Source organism: Dermacentor albipictus, unplaced genomic scaffold (genome assembly GCF_038994185.2).
Source record: "Dermacentor albipictus isolate Rhodes 1998 colony unplaced genomic scaffold, USDA_Dalb.pri_finalv2 scaffold_34, whole genome shotgun sequence".
Taxonomy (NCBI): Eukaryota; Metazoa; Arthropoda; class Arachnida; order Ixodida; family Ixodidae; genus Dermacentor; species Dermacentor albipictus.
Genome location: NW_027225588.1, coordinates 1,425,354 through 1,448,134, shown reverse-complemented (window position 1 = coordinate 1,448,134; position 22,781 = coordinate 1,425,354). Strand labels below are relative to the sequence as shown.

The 22,781-nt window shown below is 49.6% G+C and overlaps 2 protein-coding genes across 2 annotated transcripts in view; both read right to left on the bottom strand.

Moving 5' to 3' along the window:
• Positions 1 to 2,335: 2,335 nt before the first annotated feature.
• LOC139052781 (uncharacterized) lies at positions 2,336 to 9,339 on the bottom strand. The gene is made up of 2 exons (XM_070529855.1): positions 3,491 to 9,339; positions 2,336 to 2,451 (listed from the first exon to the last, which is right to left on the bottom strand). Exon 1 carries the CDS (start codon positions 8,885 to 8,887, stop codon positions 6,281 to 6,283), a length of 2,607 nt encoding a protein of 868 aa, XP_070385956.1. The 5' UTR covers positions 8,888 to 9,339; the 3' UTR covers positions 2,336 to 2,451; positions 3,491 to 6,280.
• Positions 2,336 to 22,781, bottom strand: part of LOC135921227 (uncharacterized) — a 32,978-nt gene continuing 12,532 nt past the window's right edge. The window contains exons 4-5 of the mRNA XM_070529856.1: positions 14,193 to 14,381; positions 2,336 to 2,464 (exon numbers count right to left, since the gene is read on the bottom strand). Of these exons, the coding sequence (XP_070385957.1) occupies positions 14,289 to 14,381 (93 nt within the window). The 3' untranslated portion in view covers positions 2,336 to 2,464; positions 14,193 to 14,288. The remainder of the gene's footprint in view (positions 2,465 to 14,192; positions 14,382 to 22,781) is intronic.

Genomic DNA, 22,781 nt, shown 5'->3' with positions numbered 1-22,781 from the left:
TGAAGACTTCATGTAAGGGTGATTGTCCAAGGTGATACCTGTGATCGAAAGTAAGTTTCTTGCATGATATGCGAATGGAGTTCATTTTGTCTTTGTTTAGAACCATAACCCATTACTGGCACCATGCTAGGATGTTAGTAAAGAAATATGTAGGTCATTCTGGTGATTAGAACATGTAATGTCACGACGCAGCACACAATCATCTGCAAACAAACCAATCTCTAAGCCAGGAACAACTGCGTCAACGATGTCGTTAATATAAACAAGAAATAACAAAGGGCCCAGTACACGACCTTGAGGCACACCGGAAGTGACTGCAAGACCGTCCGACTCTTTTCCATCAATTGAAACATACTGCTTAGAGTTAGTTAAATAGTCTGAAATCCAGATAACCAATTCTTTTAGAAGGCCAATAGTTTTTAGCTTCAAAATCAATTTATCATGACGAACTTTATCAAAACCTTTTCTAAAATCTAATATGAGATCACCTTGGCCATTGCTGTCTAGGGAAAGTGCGAGCGAATGAATGATTGTTATTAATTGGGCTACTGCCGAATACCCTTTAAGAAAACCATGCTGAAGTTTGGATAGACTAGAGTGTTGATTTAAGAACTCATTTATGCGATTCACAATGACGTTGTGGTGTCTGGCTCAGACCAGACGCATGACACGGGACCACGCAAGCGCAGTATGCAACTCTCTTTATTCGTCACAGTAAAGCAACTTATATAGGGAAATCATATTGAATGACGATGACGATATGTACACTGAAGAAATGAAACTGAAACAAGAAAGAAGGATACAACATCGCCTCCCGCTTGAAAATACAACATACCGTATTTACTCGCATAATGATCGCACCCCTAAAATTTGTCGTCAAAATTCGATTTTTTTTATTTCCCGCGTAATGATCGCACCCCGAACTTGCCGCAGCGATATGTCGTGTACTAAGTCTAGCGAATAATGATCGCGCTTACCACCTGTCGAATGCTACGCGAACGACTCTTCAAGACAAGCCAAGCGGCCTGCACGCACTAAACATTCTTAAGTAGATGCCTCATTTCATTACTTTCATCACTTTCCGCACTTCCATGACAAAATGAGGTACAACCAAACTTGCCTTTATTATGGGTTGGCTTTATAATGGCTGATGTCAACAAAAACAATAAAGGCGCATTTCGATTCTTTTCATCTGCTTTTGCACTCGTGAGCACGCAACAAATCGCGCGCGGCAATGATAGTAGCCACGTTTACTCTGATACGTTAAAAGTGTGCCCTATTCATACGCCGACGCTTGTAACACAGCTAAGATATTCGCCCACCCTTAGCGGAAAGTAGTGAAGACAGATGCCGCAGTTTCCGCAGCATGCCCGTCAGGTCACTGGAAGCTAAGCGCGCCCACCTATTACTGTCCCCTCAAAGTGGACATGGCTACGTTATTGCCGCAAACTTGCCGATATTAACGATATTATTCATCACTAATACGGAAGAAACTGTTTCAATGCACGTAATGTACTCACGAGAAGAAAAAAATCGCGTTCGGCGCGTTCGGCTCGCTCCGCTAGCCGCCATTTTTGTTTTGGTGTCCCGCACCCGCAATCTCGCATCCCGCAGCAAACGCGGACGAAAAAAAAAATTTTTTTTTCCCGGGAAATTTAACCCGCGTAATGATCGCACCCCTGAATTTGCTTCAATTTTTCTGACAAAAAAAGTGCGATCATTATGCGAGTAAATACGGTAGTAATTTGCAACAACCAAAATAACACGAACTAAACAGTTATTGTTTAGGTAAAGAAAACCCAAATCTTTCGACAGGTCGGCGTACCCTAGTGCTGCGACGCAAAGGTTACTCCGCCGAATCCTCTAAAGGAGCAACCACTTCTTCATTAACTTCAGCCCTTGTTTCCGGCAATCGCAACAGTTCACCCTGTTCAGTGTCTGCGCGGCTTTCAGCCCCAGCGGTACCCGAGTAGTCGTGAGGCAATTCTCATGCCCATTGTTCTGTTGTCTGCGATTGATTGTAGGGAACCCGAACTAGTTTAGACGCATTCCAGCAACGACCGTCGCTCCTCAAAAAGCTATTTTTGTCTTTTCTGCCGACAATCTTGAAAGGACCCATGTAGTTTACCGACGCTTTCCCACCGCCTGCTGGCTTGCGTACACGAACGAAGTCCCCTACACAAAAGGCTGGTCTTTTCGCACCTTGCCTCCTGTCCGTATACTGCTTTGCATACGTCTGCTTCGCCTTAACCCTAGCAGGAACATTTTTATTCGAACTGGCATGGACGCCCTCCTTGTCGGCAAACCCACTGTATTGAGTCTTGTCCTTGGCTGGCGCCCGTGAAGCAACTTGGCTGGCGACACACCTGTTGTCGCATGCGGCGTCGACCTATATATGCCGAGATAGTCAACCACAGCAGCCTGGAGGGGCCGTTGTTCCAGTCGGGCAACCTGCATGAAAAATCTTTCAGCACGCGATTAAAGCGTTCAATCGCGCCGTTTCCTTGTGGATAGTACAGAGAAGAACAACGATGCACAATACCCCTCTCTCTCAAGAATGTTTCGAACATTTGCGATTTAAACTGAGGCCCATTATCTGTGACAATTTCTTCCGGATAGCCTTCTCGGCTGAACACAGTCTGCAAAAAATCGACCACACTCTGTGACGTCACTGTAGATGAAAAGGCAACCTCAGGCCACTTGGAATGATAATCGATCAGCGATATCATGTACCTACAGTTTGAAGGGGCCCAGTCAATCGGTCCCACTATATCCATTGCTAACTTCTGCCATGGTAGCGCTGTAAACGTCACCGGCTGCAGCGGTGCAAACGACGGTTTAGCGGACTTGTCCGCGGCCTGGCAGATATGGCAAAAATGGATTGCTTCTTCTACTTGTTTATTTAAATGTGGCCACCAGTAAAGATCACATAGTCTCTGCTTCGTCCTCACAATTCCTGGGTGACCTTCGTGCGCAAAACCAACAAGGAGCGAGGTTAATTCACTCGGAACAACTACCTGCTCGCCGCGCATCAAAAGGCCATCAACGAAAGAAAGCTCTTCCCGCACGTTAAAGTACGGCATTATTTCTGCTGGCAAAGCTTTTCTAGGCGCCCAACCATGTACCACGTGTACAACAACCTGTTGCAGTGTGCTGTCTGCAGCAGTGGCCACCTGCAGCCGTTCCTTTGTTAGGCACTCTGATACAACGGACACAATTTCTTCCTGCATCGTCTGCAGCGAATCACAGTCAAGAGGTAGGCGTGAAAGCGCATCTGCCACGATATTTTGCGATCCCTTATGGTACTCTATGTCGAAGTTATAATACAAAAGTCGAGCTGACCATCTGGATATACGCAAAGGTCGGCGTCCTGTACCGGCAGCTGAAAGTAACGTCACTAGTGCCTGATGGTCCGTACGCAACAAAAATTTTCTACCCCACAAGTAGACGTGCCAGCGCTCGCACGCGAAGAGACAAGCAAGGGCCTCACGTTCCCCAGCGGAGTACTTCCGCTCAGCAGGAGTCAGGGCACGCGATGCGAAGGCCACCGTGCGTACGCTGTCACCATCGCGTTGCTGAAGAACGGCTCCCAGTCCCTTATCAGAAGCATCTGTTGTAACAATTACATCAAGGTCTGGTTTAAACATTTGTATGACTGGGCTTGAAGACAAAGCTGTCTTAACAAGCTGGAAGCTACGCTCAGCCTCATCATCCCACGTGAACTGTTGACCAGACCGCAGGAGCCTTCTAAGTGGCTCGACAAGATCAGCAAATCGCGGCACAAACCGAGCATAGTAACCAGCGAGACCCAAAAATGACCTCAAAGTGGCAACATCGTGAGGAGCAGGCACTTTGACAATAGCGTCAACCTTAGACTGCAATGGTGTAAGCCCTTTTGAGCTCACCGTATGCCCTAAAAAGGATAGTTCTGAAACAGCAAATGTGCATTTCTGGTTGAGCTTTAAACCTGAATCACTGATGCGTTTTAGCACCTGGTGTAGATTCTTGTGGTGCTCCTCACGTGTCTTGCCCCACACAATCACATCATCAATGTAACAAAGTACGCCTTTGCAATCTTTCAAAATATGCTGCATCATTCTCTGAAAGGCTGAAGGGGCAGATGCAAGGCCAAAACACACCCTCTTAAAACGAAACAATCCTTCGTGTGTGATAAAGGTGCTGAGTCCCCGACTTTCCGGAGTCAGTTCTAGCTGGTGGTATGCCGACGCTAAGTCGAGCTTTGAGAAGCACGTTCCTCCAGCTAGTTCATGAAGTAGTTCCTCTGTATGCGGAAGAGGAAAAGCATCGGCAATTACTGCCCTGTTCACTTCACGTAGGTCCACACACAACCTAATTGAACCGTCCTTCTTCCTAACGACGACGATCGGCGAAATCCACTCCGATGCGTCGACAGGTTCAATTATATCTTCGGCCAGCAGTCGTTGTATCTCTACCGATACCTGTTGCCGTAGCGTGAGTGGCAGGCGTCGGAGCTTCGCGACGACTGGTTTCACAGATGAACGGCATTTAACATGGTGAACAAAGCCTTTCACATGCCCTAACTGTTCCGTGAACAAGTGCGCAAACTCTTGCGTGAATTCTGAAGGCAGCGAATCAGGGCATGTCACCTGGCAGCAATTCAAGGTTGAGCCGTTGATAGTGATTCCCAGGCTCCGAACGGCATCAAGCCCTAGCAGCGAAGTGCCCTTGGTTGTGACATGAAAGAGCACACTGGCTCTGTTTCCCTTGTACGATACGTCAGCAAGAAAGCAACCGCTTAACTTGATTTGTTCTCCGGAATAGTTACACAAATTGGCAGTCGGCGGTCGCAATGAGTAGGTGTTGGCTAGATATTTGTGGTAGTGCTCTTCACTGAGCAATGAAACCGTAGCACCCGTGTCGACAATCAACGACAATCTTATCTTCCTGATAGAAATGTTGGCTCGAATATCTTTCGCCGACGCATTACGGTCACCGATCTGAAGTACCGTGACGGCGTTGGCTTTCTCGGGATTTCGAACGGCATATTTCTTTTTCTTCGATTTGCACATGCTTGAAAAGTGACAAATTTTTCCACAAGAGTGGCAACGCTTGTTCCTCGCCGGACATGCAGTCGAGTTAGCCATATGCGATGACGAGCTGCACCTGTAGCAACTTCCTTGCTCAGAGTCTGACCTTTTTCGCACATCTTGAATTTTGTTCACAGTGCTATGCGCGAATTCCCCGAGCTCTTGTTGCGTTTGCTCAATTTGCTTCCCGATGTCAACAGCACGCTGCAGTGTAAGCGAAGACCCTTCATAAAGCATGCGTTCACGGGTTGTTCGTGACAAAGTGCCTTCCAGTAATTGGTCTCGAATCATGCTATCAGTAGCACTGCCAAAATTGCAAGTAGACGCAAGGTCCCGAAGACTGTTTGTAAATGCTTGAAAGGTCTCACCAGGCAGTTGTCGTCTTTGGCGAAACCGGCGCCGCTCCACCAAATCATTCGTAGCGCTTGCGAAATGCGTATCCAGTGTAGCAAGCGCGTCCTTGAACTGGTCCACCTTGTCCTCGGCCTTGGCATCCGCGGTCACGTCTGCTCCTTGTGCAAGGATGCTGTAGAATATTCGCTGGCCTTCAACCCCGAGCGAGTTGAGCAGAATTGCCTTGCGACGCTTCGGCTGCAGTTCATCGCCGCCAATGGCCTCCAGGAAATTCAGGAATACGCGTTTCCACTGCTGCCAAGGCACAGCCGGGTCACCGGGTGCAGGCAAGAAAGGGGGCGGTGCTGGAAAACACCCGAGCGGCATGGCTCCGATACTGACCCTCGTCGCCAATATGTGGTGTCTGGCTCAGACCAGACGCATGACACGGGACCACGCAAGCGCAGTATGCAACTCTCTTTATTCGTCACAGTAAAGCAACTTATATAGGGAAATCATATTGAATGACGATGACGATATGTACACTGAAGAAATGAAACTGAAGCAAGAAAGAAGGATACAACAGACGTGCCCAATTAATTTACAGCACGACGAAATTAGGGAAATTGGACGACAGTTAGTAAACAGCAAACGATCACCTTTCTTTGGTACGGGAAGGATTCGGGCAGTCTCCCAGTCATCTGATGATTTCCCAGTTCACAAGGATGTCTGAAACATCACACACAAAAACTTTGCAACTAATTCAACATAACGTTGCACAAAAGTCTTCGGAATGTTGTCTAGCGCACATGTTTTTTTGGTGGTGGTGAAAAAACATTTATTGATGAGAAGGCCGAAGTAAAAAAAAAATTAAAAAATTAAAAAGCAGCGTTGTGGGCGGCCTTCAGGCTGCCGGTTGTGGCGTCCAGGCCATGCCTAGTCGCGACGTCCTCCGCCCAGTTCACCAGCCGGAGTTGGATATCCGGCTCGGTGCTGGACAAAGCAGCCTCCCACTGCTGCGGATTGCTTAGGCGCCAAGAGGCAGGGGGCAAGTGTGCCGGGCAGGAGAATAGGACGTGATCGTAATCGGCGCGGGAGCAGTCACATAAGCGACAAGCCGGCGAGTGCGTCCCGGGGTGGAAGAGGGCAAGACGTGCGGGAGTAAGATAGGTATGGGCCTGAAGGTGGCGCCATAAGTGTTGGTGGGGTTGGGAAAGGGATTGGTGCGGAGGGGGGAAGGTGAGACGAGAGAGGCGATAGTGCTGCGTGATATCGCGGTACGTGAGGAGCGCGTCGCGCGTATCCATTCCCGGCGGGGGCGGGCTTGCTCGGTCAGTCGAATCTCGAGCGATGGAATTGGCCGCCTCGTTACCAGGATGGGCCGCGTGAGCGGGCACCCAGATGATTTGGATGGGGCGAGAGGGAACGGTATCGGAACGCAAAATTCCGATGGCCGGGTGTGCCACCCGTCCAACCGCGTAGTTGTAGACCGCAGGTTTAGAGTCGCTGAAGATGTACTTCGCGGAGGTTTGCGTGATGGCAAGGGCAATAGCTGCCTCCTCGGCCTCGACAGAGGTAGAAGTGTAGACTGAGGCAGTAAGAGTGAGTCGGAGAGAATTGTCAGTGACGGCAAGGGCATGTGCTGGGTAGCGGCGGTACGGGGCAGCATCTACGTAAGCCACGGCGGCCTGCCGTTCGTACTGACGCCAGAGCGCGGAGGCTCGCGCTGCTCTACGGGAGGGGTGGTGTTCGGGATACATATTTTTAGGGAGGGGTTTAACGGTTAGGAGGGGCAAGACATGGGAAGGGATGGGCAGTGATGTGGGAAGAGGAATAAGAGGGGAGAGATTAAGGGTGGAGAGAAGTGCGCGACCCGTGCGGGTGCGGGAGAGACGGAGGAGCTGGGCCGTGCGATGGGCCTCAGTCAGCTCCGTCAGGGAGTTGTGGACGCCCATCGACAGTAACCGAGCCGTCGACGTAGATGTGGGAAGGGACAGGGCTGACTTATATGCGTGGCGAATGAGGCTGTTGACTTTGTCTTCCTCGGTACGAGAAAGGTAGAGATACGGAAGAGAATAAATGAAGCGGCTGAGAACAAAGGCCTGGACCAGGCGGCGGAGGTCGTGTTCGCGCATGCCGTGGTGGCGGTTTGCAATGCGGCGTATGAGGCGGACAGTGTGGTGTACAGTGTTTGTGAGTCGAGTGATGAGGGTGGTGTGCTTGCCATTGGACTGAAGAAAGAGTCCGAGGATGCGGAGGGTAGAGACGAGAGGAATGGGTGTGCCGTCAAGGTAGACGGTGAGTGGAGAAGGCGATAGGGGGGCCATCCGCCCAGGCCGAAGGAGCAAAAGCTCCGATTTGGCCGGGGAGCAGCTCAACCCGATGGCCCGGGCGTGAGTTGCTACCGCGTCCACACCTGCCTGTAGAGTGGTCTCCATGTCGCCAAGATTGCCGGTGGTCACCCAGAGGGTGATGTCATCGGCGTAGAAAGCATGAGACAGAGCTGGGATAGCTCGTAAAGCACGTGCCAGCGGGAAGAGGGTGATGTTGAACAGAAGAGGGGACAAGACAGAGCCTTGGGGGGTACCCTTGTTGCCAAGGGAGAAGGAAGGAGAAGAAAGTGGGCCGTATGAGATTTCGGCTGTGCGGTGGGCGAGGAACGCAGTGACGTAAGCATGGACACGGGGTCCGACATGGAGGGAGGAGAGAGCGTCCAGGATGGCGGTGTGGTGTACATTGTCGAATGCTTTAGTAAGGTCCAGCGCCAGGATAGCTCGAGTGCGTTTGTGGTGGGAGGGGTGTAGGACATCCTCGGAAAGTTGGAGCATGACATCCTGGGTGGACAGCTGGGGACGAAAACCGAACATGGAGTCCGGATAAAAGTCATGATCATTCAGATAGGTCTGGAGGCGGGCCAGGATGACATGCTCGAACAGCTTGCCGAGACAGGAGGTGAGAGAGATGGGGCGGAGGTTTTCGAGGGCAATAGGTTTGCCGGGTTTGGGGATGAATGAGACACGTGCATGGGTCCAGGAGGATGGAAGAGTGCCAGCCTGCCAATGTGTATTGAGGAGATCAGTAAGGGCTTCGAGGGAGGGGGTGTCTAGGTTCCGGAGTACCTTGTTGGTGATGCGGTCTGCCCCCGGGGCCGAGGTGGTGCGGAGTGTGAGTAGCGCCGCACGAACCTCGCCCACGGAGATGTCTGCCTCAAGGTCAGGGTTTGGGGAGCCGGAGTAGGTGGGAAGCGGAGTAGGTAGGTCGGTGCAGAGGTAGTGGTCCCGGAGGGCCGCCAGGAAGTCAGTATCAGTGAGTGGGGAGGAATGAAGGAGATGGGAGATATCCTTGCGCTGGGAAGCTTTAGTGTGAGTAGGGTCTAGCAGCACCCTGAGAAGCGACCACGTGTCGCGGAGGCCCAGGTTGCCTGCCATGCGGTCGCAGGTCTGGCCCCATTGTTGTCTAACGAGAGAAGCGCAGTGCTCCTCCATGTCCAACGCGAGTCGGGCCAAACGGAGGCGCAGGCGGCGATTGTGTTTCTGAGCCTGCCACCGGCGGTGGACAGCGTGATAGGCCTCCCAAAGGTGCAGCAGACGGCTGTCTGCCGTAGTGGAGTGTGGTGCTGTAGGGAGCGTGGATGTGGCAGTGTGGACGTCCGCCAAAAGGGTCTCGGTGCAGGCAAAGAGATCGGTGATAGGAGCAGAGGAGGAAGTAGAGAGACGAGTGGAGCGAAAGCGGTCCCAGTCGACTATATGGGTGAGACGAGTAGAGGCGCGAGCAAGGGAGGGGAGTGGGAAAGTTGTACAGAGGACGTAGTGATCGCTACCGAGGAAGACCCCTGTATTAGTCCATGTCGGATTGGCGACATTTTTGGCGAGGGTAAGGTCCGGATTGGTGTCTCGTTGAACACTAGATCCGATCCTGGTGGGGCAAGCGAAGTCATTAAGGACCGAAAGGCACTCGTTGTGGATGAAAGTCCAGAGTGAGTGGCCTTTGCGAGTGTTCTGGGGGTAGCCCCAGCTGGTATGTGGGGCGTTGAAGTCACCAAGAACGACCAGGGCATTGCGACCAGCGCAGGAGAGCGCTCGGCGGAGGACGAGGAGGAGAGGAGCTGAAGGGGCTTTGGGAGGGCTGTACACATTGAGAACAAAGAGGCTTGTCTCAGTGCGACGGCGAGGAAGGATTTCAAGGAGGAGATGGGCACAGTCCGAAACGTCCAACTGGTGCTGCACGGCAGCAAGGTTGCGCTGCACCAGTGTGGCAACGTTTGGGCGGACCTCAGAAGAAGGATGGAAGGAGGTGTAGTCGCGCAGTTTCACGGGGGTTAGGGGTTCCTGGAGTGCTAGGACGGAGGGGAGAGTGTCGGGAGGGATGTTCTGGAGGTGGAGCTGCAGGGTGTTGCGCTTGCTGCGGAACCCCCTACAGTTCCACTGCCAGAAATTAAGGCGCGTGGGGTGTCTGGCCATGATGGATGGCGGAGTCCCCCGACAGAGTTGGGGTAGGTGCCGGGGTGAGTGGGACAGGGAGCGACAGGTGTGCGACGGTGGCCTCAGTCGCGCTTTGGCGGGTCTCTAAGGCCGTGACCCTGGTGTCTAGGGCGGTAAGGTGGGTTTCGATGGCGGCCACACGGGTGTCGATACTGGCGACGCGCTCCTCAAGTCGCGCAAAGCGGGCCATGACGCGCTTCTCAAACGCCTCCAAGAAGGAGGTTGTCTGGCGAATAACGTCACGCTCGGGCGCGACGGGGTCGGAGGAAGGTGATCGGCGTTTGAGCGGGGGACTGCGGTTGGGGGAGGCGGCGCGCGATGATGCAGCAGAGGATGCCGTATTCATCGGCTGCTCAGTTAGCGACGGCGGCTGTGGAGGTGCGGGAGCTGGGGAAGTAGGAGGAGGAGCGGGGGAGGACAGACGCACTAGCGCGGCCTGCAGCTGGCGCGACAGCTCCTGAATTTGGAGCTGCTGGGCAGCGATAGTGGCCTCGAGGGCCGCGGTTTGGGGGTCCGACGTGTGAGGCTGCGGTTTCCAGCTTACCGGTGATGTGGTGGTGGTGGCGAGGGCGGTGGACGCCTCGGACCTAGGCAGAGGCGGGAAGGAGACGGAGCGGTGGCGGCTGGCAGACGTGGCACCACGGGAGACAGAGTGGCGGCGGGGACGGGAAGGCCGGGAGGTGTTGAGGATGGGCGCGGTGGGTGGCACTGGTGTAGGAGGCTGGTGCTTGGAGGTGGCCGGGGGCGATGACGGGCCGTTCCGCTCGAACCGGAGCCCGCACGAGCGCGAGCCCGTGACGTGGGCTCCCTTGCACAGGATGCAGCACGGGACGCAGACCAGGGGCTCGACTGGCTTGTGGGCCTGGCCGCAGCGGTGACAGAGGGCGGACTTGGGCTTGGTGCATACATCCGCTCGGTGGCCAGGAGCCCAGCAGTTCGTGCAGGCTTCGGCTCTCGGGCGGAACGGGTGGCAGCGGTAGACCCCGCAGTTGAAGACGATGGTGGAGGGAAGAGTAGAAGTGCCGACGAAGGTGATGAGAATGGATTGGGAGCGCCCCATCTGGCGTGCGTCAGCGATGGCGTAGGGGGTGTTAACGTTCATTGACTGGAGGTCTTGGACGATCTCGTCCTGGGTTTGGGAGTCCACTGCGTTGTATATGATGCCGCGGAGGGCGTTGTCGGGTGCGGCCATGTAGGCACGCAGGGGGTAAGATATGGCACCCAGGCGGAGTTCCGAGACTCGGAGGTAGAGGCGAGCGCGCGGCTCGGATGGGGTGCTGACAGTAAGGGAGTTGTTGTACGGATTTATCCTTACACGGTCGGCGGTGCGTGCGCTGGCGTAGTCGATGGTCGCACGAGTGCAAAGGATTTGGAGCAGGGCTCCGTTAGTGGTTGTGCGGAGGTCAAGCCCTCCTCCCGGTCTGTAGACGATCTTGAAGTCCTCCGCTGGGAGGCGAGGTAGGGGAGCGTGACGACGGAGAGTGGTAGCGCAGGCAGTCTTGGATGGTGGCGAGGCAGGCGGTGGCGAGACGACGGGCTGTTGGGCCGCGGCTGCACGGTGTGCTTTCACGGCACGGACCCAGCGTGAGTCAGCTTCAAGCTCGGCAGGGCTGATGGAGGTGTCTGCGACTTGATATTCCATGTCGGCGTGTGAGCTGTATCGACGTAGGCGGCGAAATCGGGCGGCGTCGACAGCAGGCGTTGCGCGGAACGCAGCTCCCGCATAGCGTTTTTTTGGTATTTCAGTTCAGTATCATTGAAAATACCCCGGCATAAGAAACAAAATTTACTTCTTAACCTTGAAGCTGTGTGGCTGTAGGGGTGCATGGATTGGAATTTGAGAAGACGCTTTGAAAATAGGTATTAAAATGATGCACAATGGCTCTCTGGTCAGTGATTATGGAACTGCTGACTAATATTCAAGACACAATGGGCTTTTTTCAGCTTATGTTTTTCCAGAACTTTTCCGGCGCGTTCTTTATCAAGTATGGCAAACACGTGCTGAAATAGTGGACTTTGGAATGACGCACTGAATGTACAAGATTCTCCTGTAGTATATTTATTAGTCCCAGTTGCCCTTGCTGCATTTTTATTCGTTTTATTTTGTGCTTCTGATGTACGATACCACGTGTCATCCATGGTGCCTGCTTGTTAACTTTCTTTCACTTGTTTGGCAAAAAGTTATCAATGCAGTAATGGCACATGCACTTAAAATGATACCATAGGATGCAAGCGTCTGCTTCATCGAATTCAGTAAGACGGCTTTCCATATATTCTACTCTGCAGGCATCAATGGAATGCGAGCAAATTTTTAACAGATTTAACTGAGGAAATGTGACCTTTCTTAAGCGATAAAAGGGGAAAGGACATACTCACTAGATACCGTATTTACTCATACCAAGCAACAGAAGAGGCACGACTGATGTTTCTGGTGAAGTGGGATCGTCCAGCTCAAGTAGTCTCTTTTTTTTTCAATATACCTAATAGTTATGGAGAATGCAACTAGTAGGCTTAAATGCAATTGTTATTCCACTGCTGTACTACATTTTTTTATTTGGGGTTTTACGTGCCAAAACCATTTTCTGATTATGAGGCACTACATTTAAATGTACTACATTTAAACAAGAAGAGGACAGCAGACGCTTCTCCCATTCACTCCATTGTCGCAAACGTTTTCCACAACCCAAATGTCGTACAACTATTTTGCAGTGCTATATAGAAAAAGCTTAACCCTTTAAGGCGCCTTGTACGCAATTGTGTACAATTTACTTCTGGTGTTTTTTTCACGTTTAGGGCGCGCAATTTTCTATTAGGTTGGCTTTAGCGCATTCCTAAACTTTAAACTGACAACCATGTGCATTTTGGGCGCCATCTCTAGCATTTCGGTGAAGATGTTCATATCAAAACAAGAAATGGCGGACGCTGGAGCAACAAAGAGCGGTGAGTCAAGTTCTTATTTTTTTAGAGCGTTTTTTTTTATTGTGGCAAACGAAAAAAATTAGACGCGCTTGTGCATCGTATGAAGTACCGAGGAGTGATAATTTCATCCATTCTGAGGAGATGACCGAACGCTAACGCTCGCACGCGCATGTGTACACGATTGTGTACAAAGCGCCGAGGTCGCTGCAGAAATGAAGAACGCTGAGAGTTGCTTTGATTTTCTTTCCAGGTTTTTTGGCCATTCGTCGTTCTTCTTTCTACAGTGCAAACAAGCATAAGAAAACCCAAAAGACAGCTGAAAGGCTTTTGGAGCTCATTGCTGATAAATGTTTCAGACGTTGGGGAAAGTGACGAAGAAGAAGGCATGTGTGAAGCGACCGACGCCTGCGTTGCAGCTGCGTTCACCAACCTCACAGAAGAGGAAGATGCTGCTGCAGGGGAAACGCAAGCTGAAGAAGTGGACACTGAGAGTGCTTTTTCCTTTTCTGAACCTGGGTACCTGCAATTCTTTGCTGGACTACCACCGCAACAATGAAACGCTGCCTAGAGCTAAACTCCTATAGTTGATGAATTTTCGCTTGCAAGCTGCCGAAGCATTAATTAAGTCGGTACTACCCCCCCCCCCAAAAAAAAACGTGGAAGGCCTTCTCTTGCAGAGATCCAAGCACCACAACCAAAGATAGGGCAAAAAAGCAAGAATATTGCTTCCTTGCACCGACGCGCACTACGACTCCTTTGACCATTGGCCCAAATCCCGCGACCAGAAGGTGCGAATTAGGTGCAAGCTCGAGAAGTGCAAACGAGGCGCCCAGATATTCTGCATGAAATGCGCCGTCCCACTGTGCCTGACGAAGGAGAGAAATTGCTTCCTCGCATTCCACAAGTGAATTTTGTGACCACCGAGGCGCTGTGTACACAATTGTGTACGATGTTGCAAATAATAAAGTTTCATGATAACTTTCAAGAATTCGATGGTTTTGTGTTTCTTAGGCCCCAAAAAGAATGTTTATATATAAAAATATTTTTTTCTATGCATAATTGCAAGTGGCGCCTGAAAGGGTTAAATTAAATACCTTCTTTTTGTCACTCACCCAGTGGTTCTGCAAACTAGCGTAACCGTAAAAGTCCAGCCACGAAGTTGGAACTCCTGATGTCCCATCGAACATGTCTGGTTTTATGGTGTCGTCTCGATGATAGTTCTTACGCTGCATCGCTTGTACTATAGCAGATATAAACTGTGTTTGGTATTAAGCTTGTTCCGAGTCTACATGAGAGGCAGAATTACTGCAAAGTCTGGTTGACAATCTACAGCACCTCTTTGGCGAGTTGGTTAAAAGAAGTTATAGTACTTTTCCCTACTGACAAATACCTTCACGGTAACTTAGTCAAGGAGTCCAGCCACAGTTGCACCCGACTTGGTCATGAACCAGGTAAGGAGGCTCCAGGTTCCAAGCCGACTGGCTCATCACTGTCGATCTGGAAACTCTGGACGTATCCGCGTCCATGACAGCGTCGGCCAGCTCCAATCCGGACTCGCATCAGCTTCAGGTTGCCACGGCTGTGCCAAAAATGTAAGAAAATAAGAGTGAGACGGTCTGTTTAGTCAGCGATTTTAATAATCTTCCTCCTCTTTCGTGCCCCCACCCCGCCTCGGTCGTCGTCTTCGTTATCTTCAGGGAGGTTCGGCTTCAGGCACTTCCACAATACGCAGACCAGCCAAGGTGATATTTGAATGAGAACCTTCACGACTGAGCGCCACTACAATGTGACCATTTGGGTATACAAATAGTGAAGATGCCGGCCTAAATTTCACAAGTGCAAAGTGGTAGTAAAAATAGCAACCAATTAGCCCAGGATGTTATCGAATTTAACAAAATTAAAACAGACGTGTGTCAGTGCAGCATATGATTTTTGAACTTGCCAAGAAAATGGCATACTTGTTTGCAAACCTATTAGCAGGGCACCCCTGCCTCCTTCTGTGGTTTCATGCCTTTGACGAAGCATTTCTGCATATTTATTGCTTTGTCTGTTCCAAAACAGATTGGTTGTCAGTCAGTGCACAATGCACCAGGCCATTTTTCTATGTGGACTTGCTTTGTGTTCAGAGCACTGTTCTCACGTGTTAGAAATAAGCAGGGGTGTGCGAATAACGATTTTTGGGACTGAATCGAATACGAATCAAACAGCGCCAGAAACGAATCGAATCAAATGTTGCATAGTTTTCAAATAATCAACAGCCGTTATCACAATAATTATATAATGTTGTTTACATCTTAGTATTCTTAAAGTTAGTAAGTTTCAGCCGTTACCTAGTATGTAATGAAGTGTTTATTAAATAAATTGTACAGAAATTCTGAGTATTGTCTACAAATGCATAAGCACTGCTTTGCTCGGCTGTCACTTAGCTTTTAATTCGGTTCCCAAATTGAAGTTGGCCAACTCCCATATTTCCGTTAACTCGCGCCCAAGTTTCAGAGGACCCACCCCTACCATAGGCTTCCCCGTGCATTTTCTATGGAGCCCTATGTATCCCCATGGGTAAGGTGCCATGCTTTTTGCGTCACAGACACACTTTTGTTTAAAATTTTTTGTTTCAATCGTTTCCTTATAGCATAAAATGCTACCACTAATCTACATTTACATTATTATGACAATTAAATGTCTTAACTTAGAAATTACACATTTTTTTCGGATACAAGCTTTAGATTTTTCGCATGACAGGTTTTGCTAGAGTACTCGCCAAAGAATGCTTACACAATAAACATGAATGGAGCGTTAGGAGCAAAGAAGTTTCTTTGCGTGCACATGGCTCTTCAGAGAGTGTGAATGATCGCTGTATAGCGTTTAAGGTACGGCTACCTAAGCAGCATAGCCTGCCTCACTGCACATGTTCCCACATTTTATGCCCATACCATGCCTGCAGAGGTGAAAATTTAAAGTACTTTTGCTCCAATTTAATGTTTCAGTGGGCGCAGATGACATTGTGAAATATTTAAAAGGTATTCAAAAAGTAAGAATGACAAAAACACTAATTCTATTTAAATCTTCATGCAAAAATATGTTGGTTCTGCAGTTGAAATAGTGTAATTGTAAGAAAAACTAACGACATGTTCCGACGAACTTCATTTTAATAATCTAATTGTTTACTCGGACGCATAACAAGTCAGATTGTTCTTGCTAAAACAAGAAAAGAAATTCAATGCACAGGTTTACACTGGTTGGCGTTCTATTGACTTTAGCACACAAATGGAAGGACAAGGAACGACGAACACGAACAACCGCTAACTTTCAGATTACACTATTGGTCAGATGTGCACATCATACAACTATGAAAGCCCAAAGGAAAGTAAACAAAGAGAAAAGCATATCTTAACAGAAACAGAACAAGACAAAACAAAGAAAGCAAATTTTCGCTTGTTGTTAGCTGTCGCAATCAACGCGCGAAGGAGAGCCATACTTTGGCAAGTATGCACATATCGTTCTTTTGCTCAGTCCCCCGATATCGCAATTACTTGTTTCACAGCGATACTGAGGGAACATTTACATATTGTTTTATCGCACATGCCATTTTTTCTCCGTACACAATGTTTCCTTTGTGGTTACCTTTACTGGCATTGTAGTTGGTAGCATACATTGCGTGTAGCATAACTTACACTCAAATCAAGCACGCAAAGCAGGGAGGGAATCCTCACTGGACACTACGCAAGCATTTGCAGGCAGAAGAACATTCCACTCTTTCCAGAGAATAAACAATCCAAGGCATCATCCTAAGAGGAAATTCAAACATTTTCTTACTGTGGTCTCTTGCGGGATTTGATGATAGCCTAATAAGACTTTCTCTATCTCTACATGATTTGGAATAGTACAGGCTGTGAAATAAGTTTAAGTGAAGCCGTTTTCTACAGTTTTTTAAATCCTGCCATTGCAGCTTACTCTTACTCTCAGTAATGCAAAGCTTCTTTAGAATAATTTGCTATTACAAATCGAACTGCCACATTTCGAACCTTTCCAAGCACGCCAGCTATCTCATTAGTATGGGGACCCTAGCAAACACATGTTCATGCGAGTACCGAATGCACACAAGCCAAACACAGCTGTTCTTAGAGGTTTTCGGGTAGCCGCTGAAATGTATATTGGCAGACACACGATGGCTACTACACTGATATGCATTGTGGCAAAAATTAGGGTTCCTTTCTACATGGGCGGGTACGACCGAGTGCGCGCAGACGAGAGTCGGCTTTTTCCGGAAGTATGTGCAGTTAAACCTCGATATAATGAAGTTAGTAAAATTGCAATTTCCTTTGTTGCATTGAAATTCAACCTTTTAGTCGAATAAGTACATTCGCCAATGGATATTTTTTACACGGAAGGGACTGCAATCGGAAAAAGCAAATCCAAATGAGAAAAAAAAGAAGACGTCTGAATTTGAGAGTCAGTGACCAAAGACACGGTTTCATGCCGCATCAAGGAAATCTGCACATCCACAGTATGAAGTGAAGACAGCCATGCTTCCACATCCACTCTGCCCCTGCGGTCGATAGTGTTGCCCGTAGTGGGACGACACGGTCACGAAAAGGGCCGGCAGTGGGCGCGAATGCTTCGTCTGTCTCTCGCTTCAATGCATCTCCGCAACTTGAGATTATGCAACCTCGAGTAATAAGCACACGGGAATACAACGCACCCTGCGCCACGCCGCGTCAGCCCACCCCCTCTTTTTACACACAACACGCATCCCAATGCCTCTGAAACAGTACACGGGCTGCACATGCGCTCGGCCACGCCAACGGCCACGTGCAGCAACGGCCGCGCTAGGAAAGAATATGCGTGCCAACATCCCCCCACTGGGCCTCTTGAACTTTCAAAGCTAATTTTGCAATTTTTTGTTTCTGTTATAGGCTACTGCAAACGAGCAAATTTGTTTCATCCCCATCCAAAAATTTTGTACATAAGGCATAAGAATTATGAAAGCAAAGCACATTTTATTAGTTTTCAGCTCTCTCAGTCGGAACATCGTAGGAATGCATGAGCAGCACTTTTCACTTTGTTTTATTTAGGATATTTTTTTTTCATGCTGAAAGAAAGGCAGGCGCTCAAAAAATAAGCTTGAGCTTGGTTACAATGTGAGAAGGAATCATGTCATGCCACATAAAGGGCTGCTTAAATTTTCAAATTTTCAACGACACCCCTATGACTATCTTTAGCTAGTGCACTCCAAAGGAAAATGACCTTTCAAACAGCAGACTGAAAAAAAAAAAGAAGAAAGAAAGAAACATAATGCATGCACTCATACTAAACCAGGGACTGTATCAAGATGATGTGAGAAAAGACTTTCCAAAAAGACCATTTCATGGTTCGCAAAAATTCCTAAAAGGATGGCTAACACGTGGCGCCATGTTTTAGATGGAGACGGCATTAAGTTATTCATAGTTTCTTGAACACAACAAATGTGCGCAGAAAAACCGGTCACATCTGCATTTGCAGCAAGGTGTGAACGAGGAACTCCCATTAGCTGGCTGCAGTGGTCCCTGCGATGAATATTCAGGCAGAAAACTGCTAGCCCAATGTGACTGTGCCCGCAAGAAAAACGAATGTGGTAGACTAGATCACATGCACATGGAAAAAACTTTAAGTCAATGCTTGCTGGCACCCCGTGTCTGTATTGGCCTGGAGGACATACTGTGGCACCCAGCTGCTGTAATTTCTCTGGGATGTGGAAAACAACATCGCGAGATACTGGCTGCGAAGTGTTCGACTTCTCCCATATTTCCGTTAACTCACGCCCAAGTTTCAGAGGACCCACCCCTACCATAGGCTTCCCCGTGCATTTTATATGGAGCCCTATGTATCCCATGTTCGACTTCTCGAACGGTTTAGCCACGGTTGATCCCGAGTGTTTGCCATGTTTTAAGCATTGTACGTGGGCTTCTTGGCTGCAAAACAACCCAGTGTGTACATCCCCATCTACTGTGTAGGGCATTAAAGGTTTTCAGTAGAGCAACTTCGTGCTGCCGCATTGGCTATTCAGTTCGCATGATCTTTCACAAAAGTAGCTACGAACACTTTTGCCGGAATAACAGTACTGCCAGCAGCATTCACAGCAGAGAGTGCGGCTTGCCACTTTCGCGAGAATTATCGCTAAACAATGATTTATCACAGAATATCTGGAAGTTCAATTGGATACATTTTGTCTCTTCAATCCACAATTCCGCCACGTGCGCACAAACGAGTCACACGCACCGCTGTGAAAGGCATTTTGACCGACGTACTACCAAGTGAACACGCTACAAGCCTTGTGTGACTGCTTGCTCGACTCTTACGATTACCATATTGTTACGCGCGATTCCCGCACACCGAAGCACGCATCCTGCCGAGCGTGGAAGAATGCGGCAGAAAGACGGGGAAGACGACGATCGGAGTAGCGCTCTTGTTGTTGTTCTGCCATATAGCCTGCAGCCGTCTTTTCCTGTATAAATTTTGTAAATACGATTTCCTATCCCTTTTGGCTACTCTCATCCCCGTGCCATTTTGGTGCAGGTGCGGGGTCCACACCGCAGAACGGAGCTCCACAGCAGCCGACGCTTGGCTTTCTCCACAATGGCGGAAGAGGGGTCAGCGCCCACCGAGGCTACTGCAACGAAAACGGTCGTCCCAGGCACATTCCCAGGCCCAGGCACATTCTGCGGGACTGACGACGTCGACATCGAGGACCCCTGTACGAGCATGCAAGTAAAAACAATCACTGGGATGAGACGATCATGTTGGCAAGCATATTATTTTACCTCAAAGGTGCAGTGAAGGTGTGGTTCGAGAATAACGAAGACGAAATTGGGAGCTGGGATGCATGCAAGGAAAAGATGCTTTCCCTGCTCGGCAAGGCTGCAGGCAAAAGGGCAGCAGCAAAGAAGGCGCTGCCATCTCGTGCACAGACAGCGACAGAGTCATACCCGACTTAAATACAGGACGTGCTTGCCCTTTGTCGCAATACCAAAGACGGCATGACGGAGTCTGAGAAAGTGGGCCACATGTTAAAGCGCAAAGCAGATGATGCCTTCAATCTGCTAATCTGCAAAGACTGCGACACCGTCGATGCCATCATCCAAGCGTGCAAGCACTTTGAGGCCGCCAAAAGTCGACAGATTGCCCATTATTTCGTTCGACTTTCGAACACAGCAGCAACGTGGTCGTGTAAAGACGTACCTGAGTTGTCACTCACCATAGAACACGCGAAGAAGATCATCTGACGTGAACTTGATGCTGTGTCTCCTGCTTCTACGTGCAGCCATACCTGTGACCATAGCTCCCAGATGGTGCCACTAGTCCACGCTGTTGTTCATCGGGAGCTCTCCAACGCTGGCCTGAACTCTTTGTGTGCCACAGCTCCTCACCAGCCAATCGAGCGCTGTCCCTCACTTTTGCACGCCCAAGGTCAAAGGCTGCCATTCTGTACTCGCAATCCCGCCAAGTGAAGGACTGCTGATGACCGTCCCATTTGCTTCAACTGCCATCGTATTAGACACGTGGCCTGCCATTGTAACAGACGGTGGTTTTGGTATCAGGCGCCCTATGGATAGAACCGTCAACCCGACATGGAACATGGCAGAATTCAACCCTACAGCGAGCCTCCCCACACCACCGGCAATGACGCTCCCTCCATGCCGTATCGTTGTTCACCATCCCCACGTGGTCACAAGTCCCGTTCGCTATTGTCTCTTCGCCAATCATCTCGCTCGCCCCTATTCCGCCGCCCTACGTCGCCAATTGAACAACTCCCTCAGGAAAACTAGACGATGCAGCCCCTAGAGGTGATGCTGCATCGACGACTCGCCTGCAACATCCTCTAACCACACTGCAGACCAGAAGGAACCTGACAGACGTTAAACTGGACGACGCACATGTAGATACCGGGGTTCACATATCTAGTGATCAGTTTGGAGCTTCGTCGCCGCCTTAAGAAGGTCCTAGCACCACGCACAGTATCGTTCATTAGTGGCGCCGATGGCGGAACATTTTCCATGCCAGGGATGTGCTCCGCTCGAATAAGTGTTGCTGACCGAACCACAAGCATACTACTTTGCCATCCTCGAGAAATGCTCCCATGAACTCATCCTCGGTATGGAATTTCTGTCTGCCCATTCTGCCCTTATTGACTGTGGAACCAACTTGCTTCACCTAGACCTACCATGCTACCATGACGCTCCTACTGCACGCCAACCGCGCTTGTGCTCAGTGGATTACGTTTGTCTACCTCCTCAAGCCGTTATATACATGAACTTGCGCTCTTTTTCTCCCATTCCCTATGGCGATTACATCTTGACTTGGATCGTTGACGTGTTATTCGACGAAAACGTCACTCTTCCTCACATCCTTATGAGAATTAAGGATAATGGAACGTCTCTACCCATACTGAACTTTGGCTGCTGCACGTAACTTATCCCAGGCGGCATGACTCTAGCCCACATCTCTTCTATCGATGAGTGTGCCGTTTCTGCATTCGTCCCCGACGCTTCTTTCTCATCTGCCCCTTCCCCTTCCTCACAATATCACTGAAGGTGATATTGACAAGATGATCGCGTCCGACCTCTTTCCTGCTCAGACAGCCAATATGCAGTGCATATTGATCTCCTACTGCGACATCTTTGACTTTATTCACCGTCCGTTCGGACAGACATATGTGGTCACTCATAAACTTAATACTGGGGACGTCAGCCCAATCAGACGACGTCCTTATCGCATGTCGTATGTGGAGCGAGAAGTGATACAGCGTGAAGTCGACAAGATGCTCCCCAAGGACGTCACTGAACCGTCATGCAGTCTATGGGCGTCACCGTGTGACCTAGTCAAGAAGAAAGATGGCAGCTGGCGCTTCTACAGACAACTGCCACTTAAACAAAGTAACGTGCAAGGACGTCTACCCTCTGGCGTGGGTCGATGACGCTCCCGACTGTCTACACAGCTCTGCATACTTCCCTTCTAACGACCTGAGGTCAGGATACTGGCAGATTTCCGTCGATGATCAAGACCATCAAAAGACCGCATTTGTTACGCCCGATGGTCTTTACAGTTTAAGGTAATGCCCTTTGGACTGTATAATGCCCTAGCCACACGTGAAACGATAATGGACTCCCTCCTTCATGGATACAAATGGTAAACATGCCTCGTTTACCTTGACGATGTCATCGTCTTCAACACACATTTCAAACCCACCTTAGCCACTTGTCGGCAGCTCTTGAAGTTTTCCGGCAAGCAGCCCTTCAGCTCAACTCTGCCAAATGCCGTTCTGGCCATCGCGAAATCACTGTGCTTGGCCACCTTGTGAGTGCTGCAGCCGTACAACCTAACCAAAAAAAAAATTCGCGTTGTCAAAGACTTCCCTATGCCACGTTGCACTAAAGACATACGGAGCTTTCTCAGCTTGTGCTCCTATTTTCCACATTTTGTCAAGAACATCGCCAATGTTGCTTGTCCACTCACGCAACTCTTGAAGAAGAAAACGTCATTTCCTTGGGACCCTGAACAGGCCATTGCGTTTCACACGCTCGCGACGTTACTTACATCACCACCCATCTTGGCCCATTGTGACCCGTCAGCCCCCACTGAACTTCGCACTGTTCTCGCCCAGCATCAACAAGGACGAGACCGTGTCATCGCCTATGCCAGTCGCCTACTTTCCTCTTCAAAGTGCAAATTTTCTATCACTGAGTGCAAGTGCCTCGCACTAGTTTGGGTTGTCGGCAAGTTTCGACCATACTTTTTGGCTGCACTTTTTCGGTCATCACAGACCACCATGCGCTCTTCTGGTTGTCTTAACTCAAAGCTCTGACAGGATGACTGGGTCGCTGGGCACTGAAACTGCAAGAATACAGCTTTGACGTCACTTACAAATCTGGCTGACTGCATCAGGATGTGGACTGCCCATCCGGTCATCCAGTTGATCCTCCCGACTTGTCAGCGCACGATT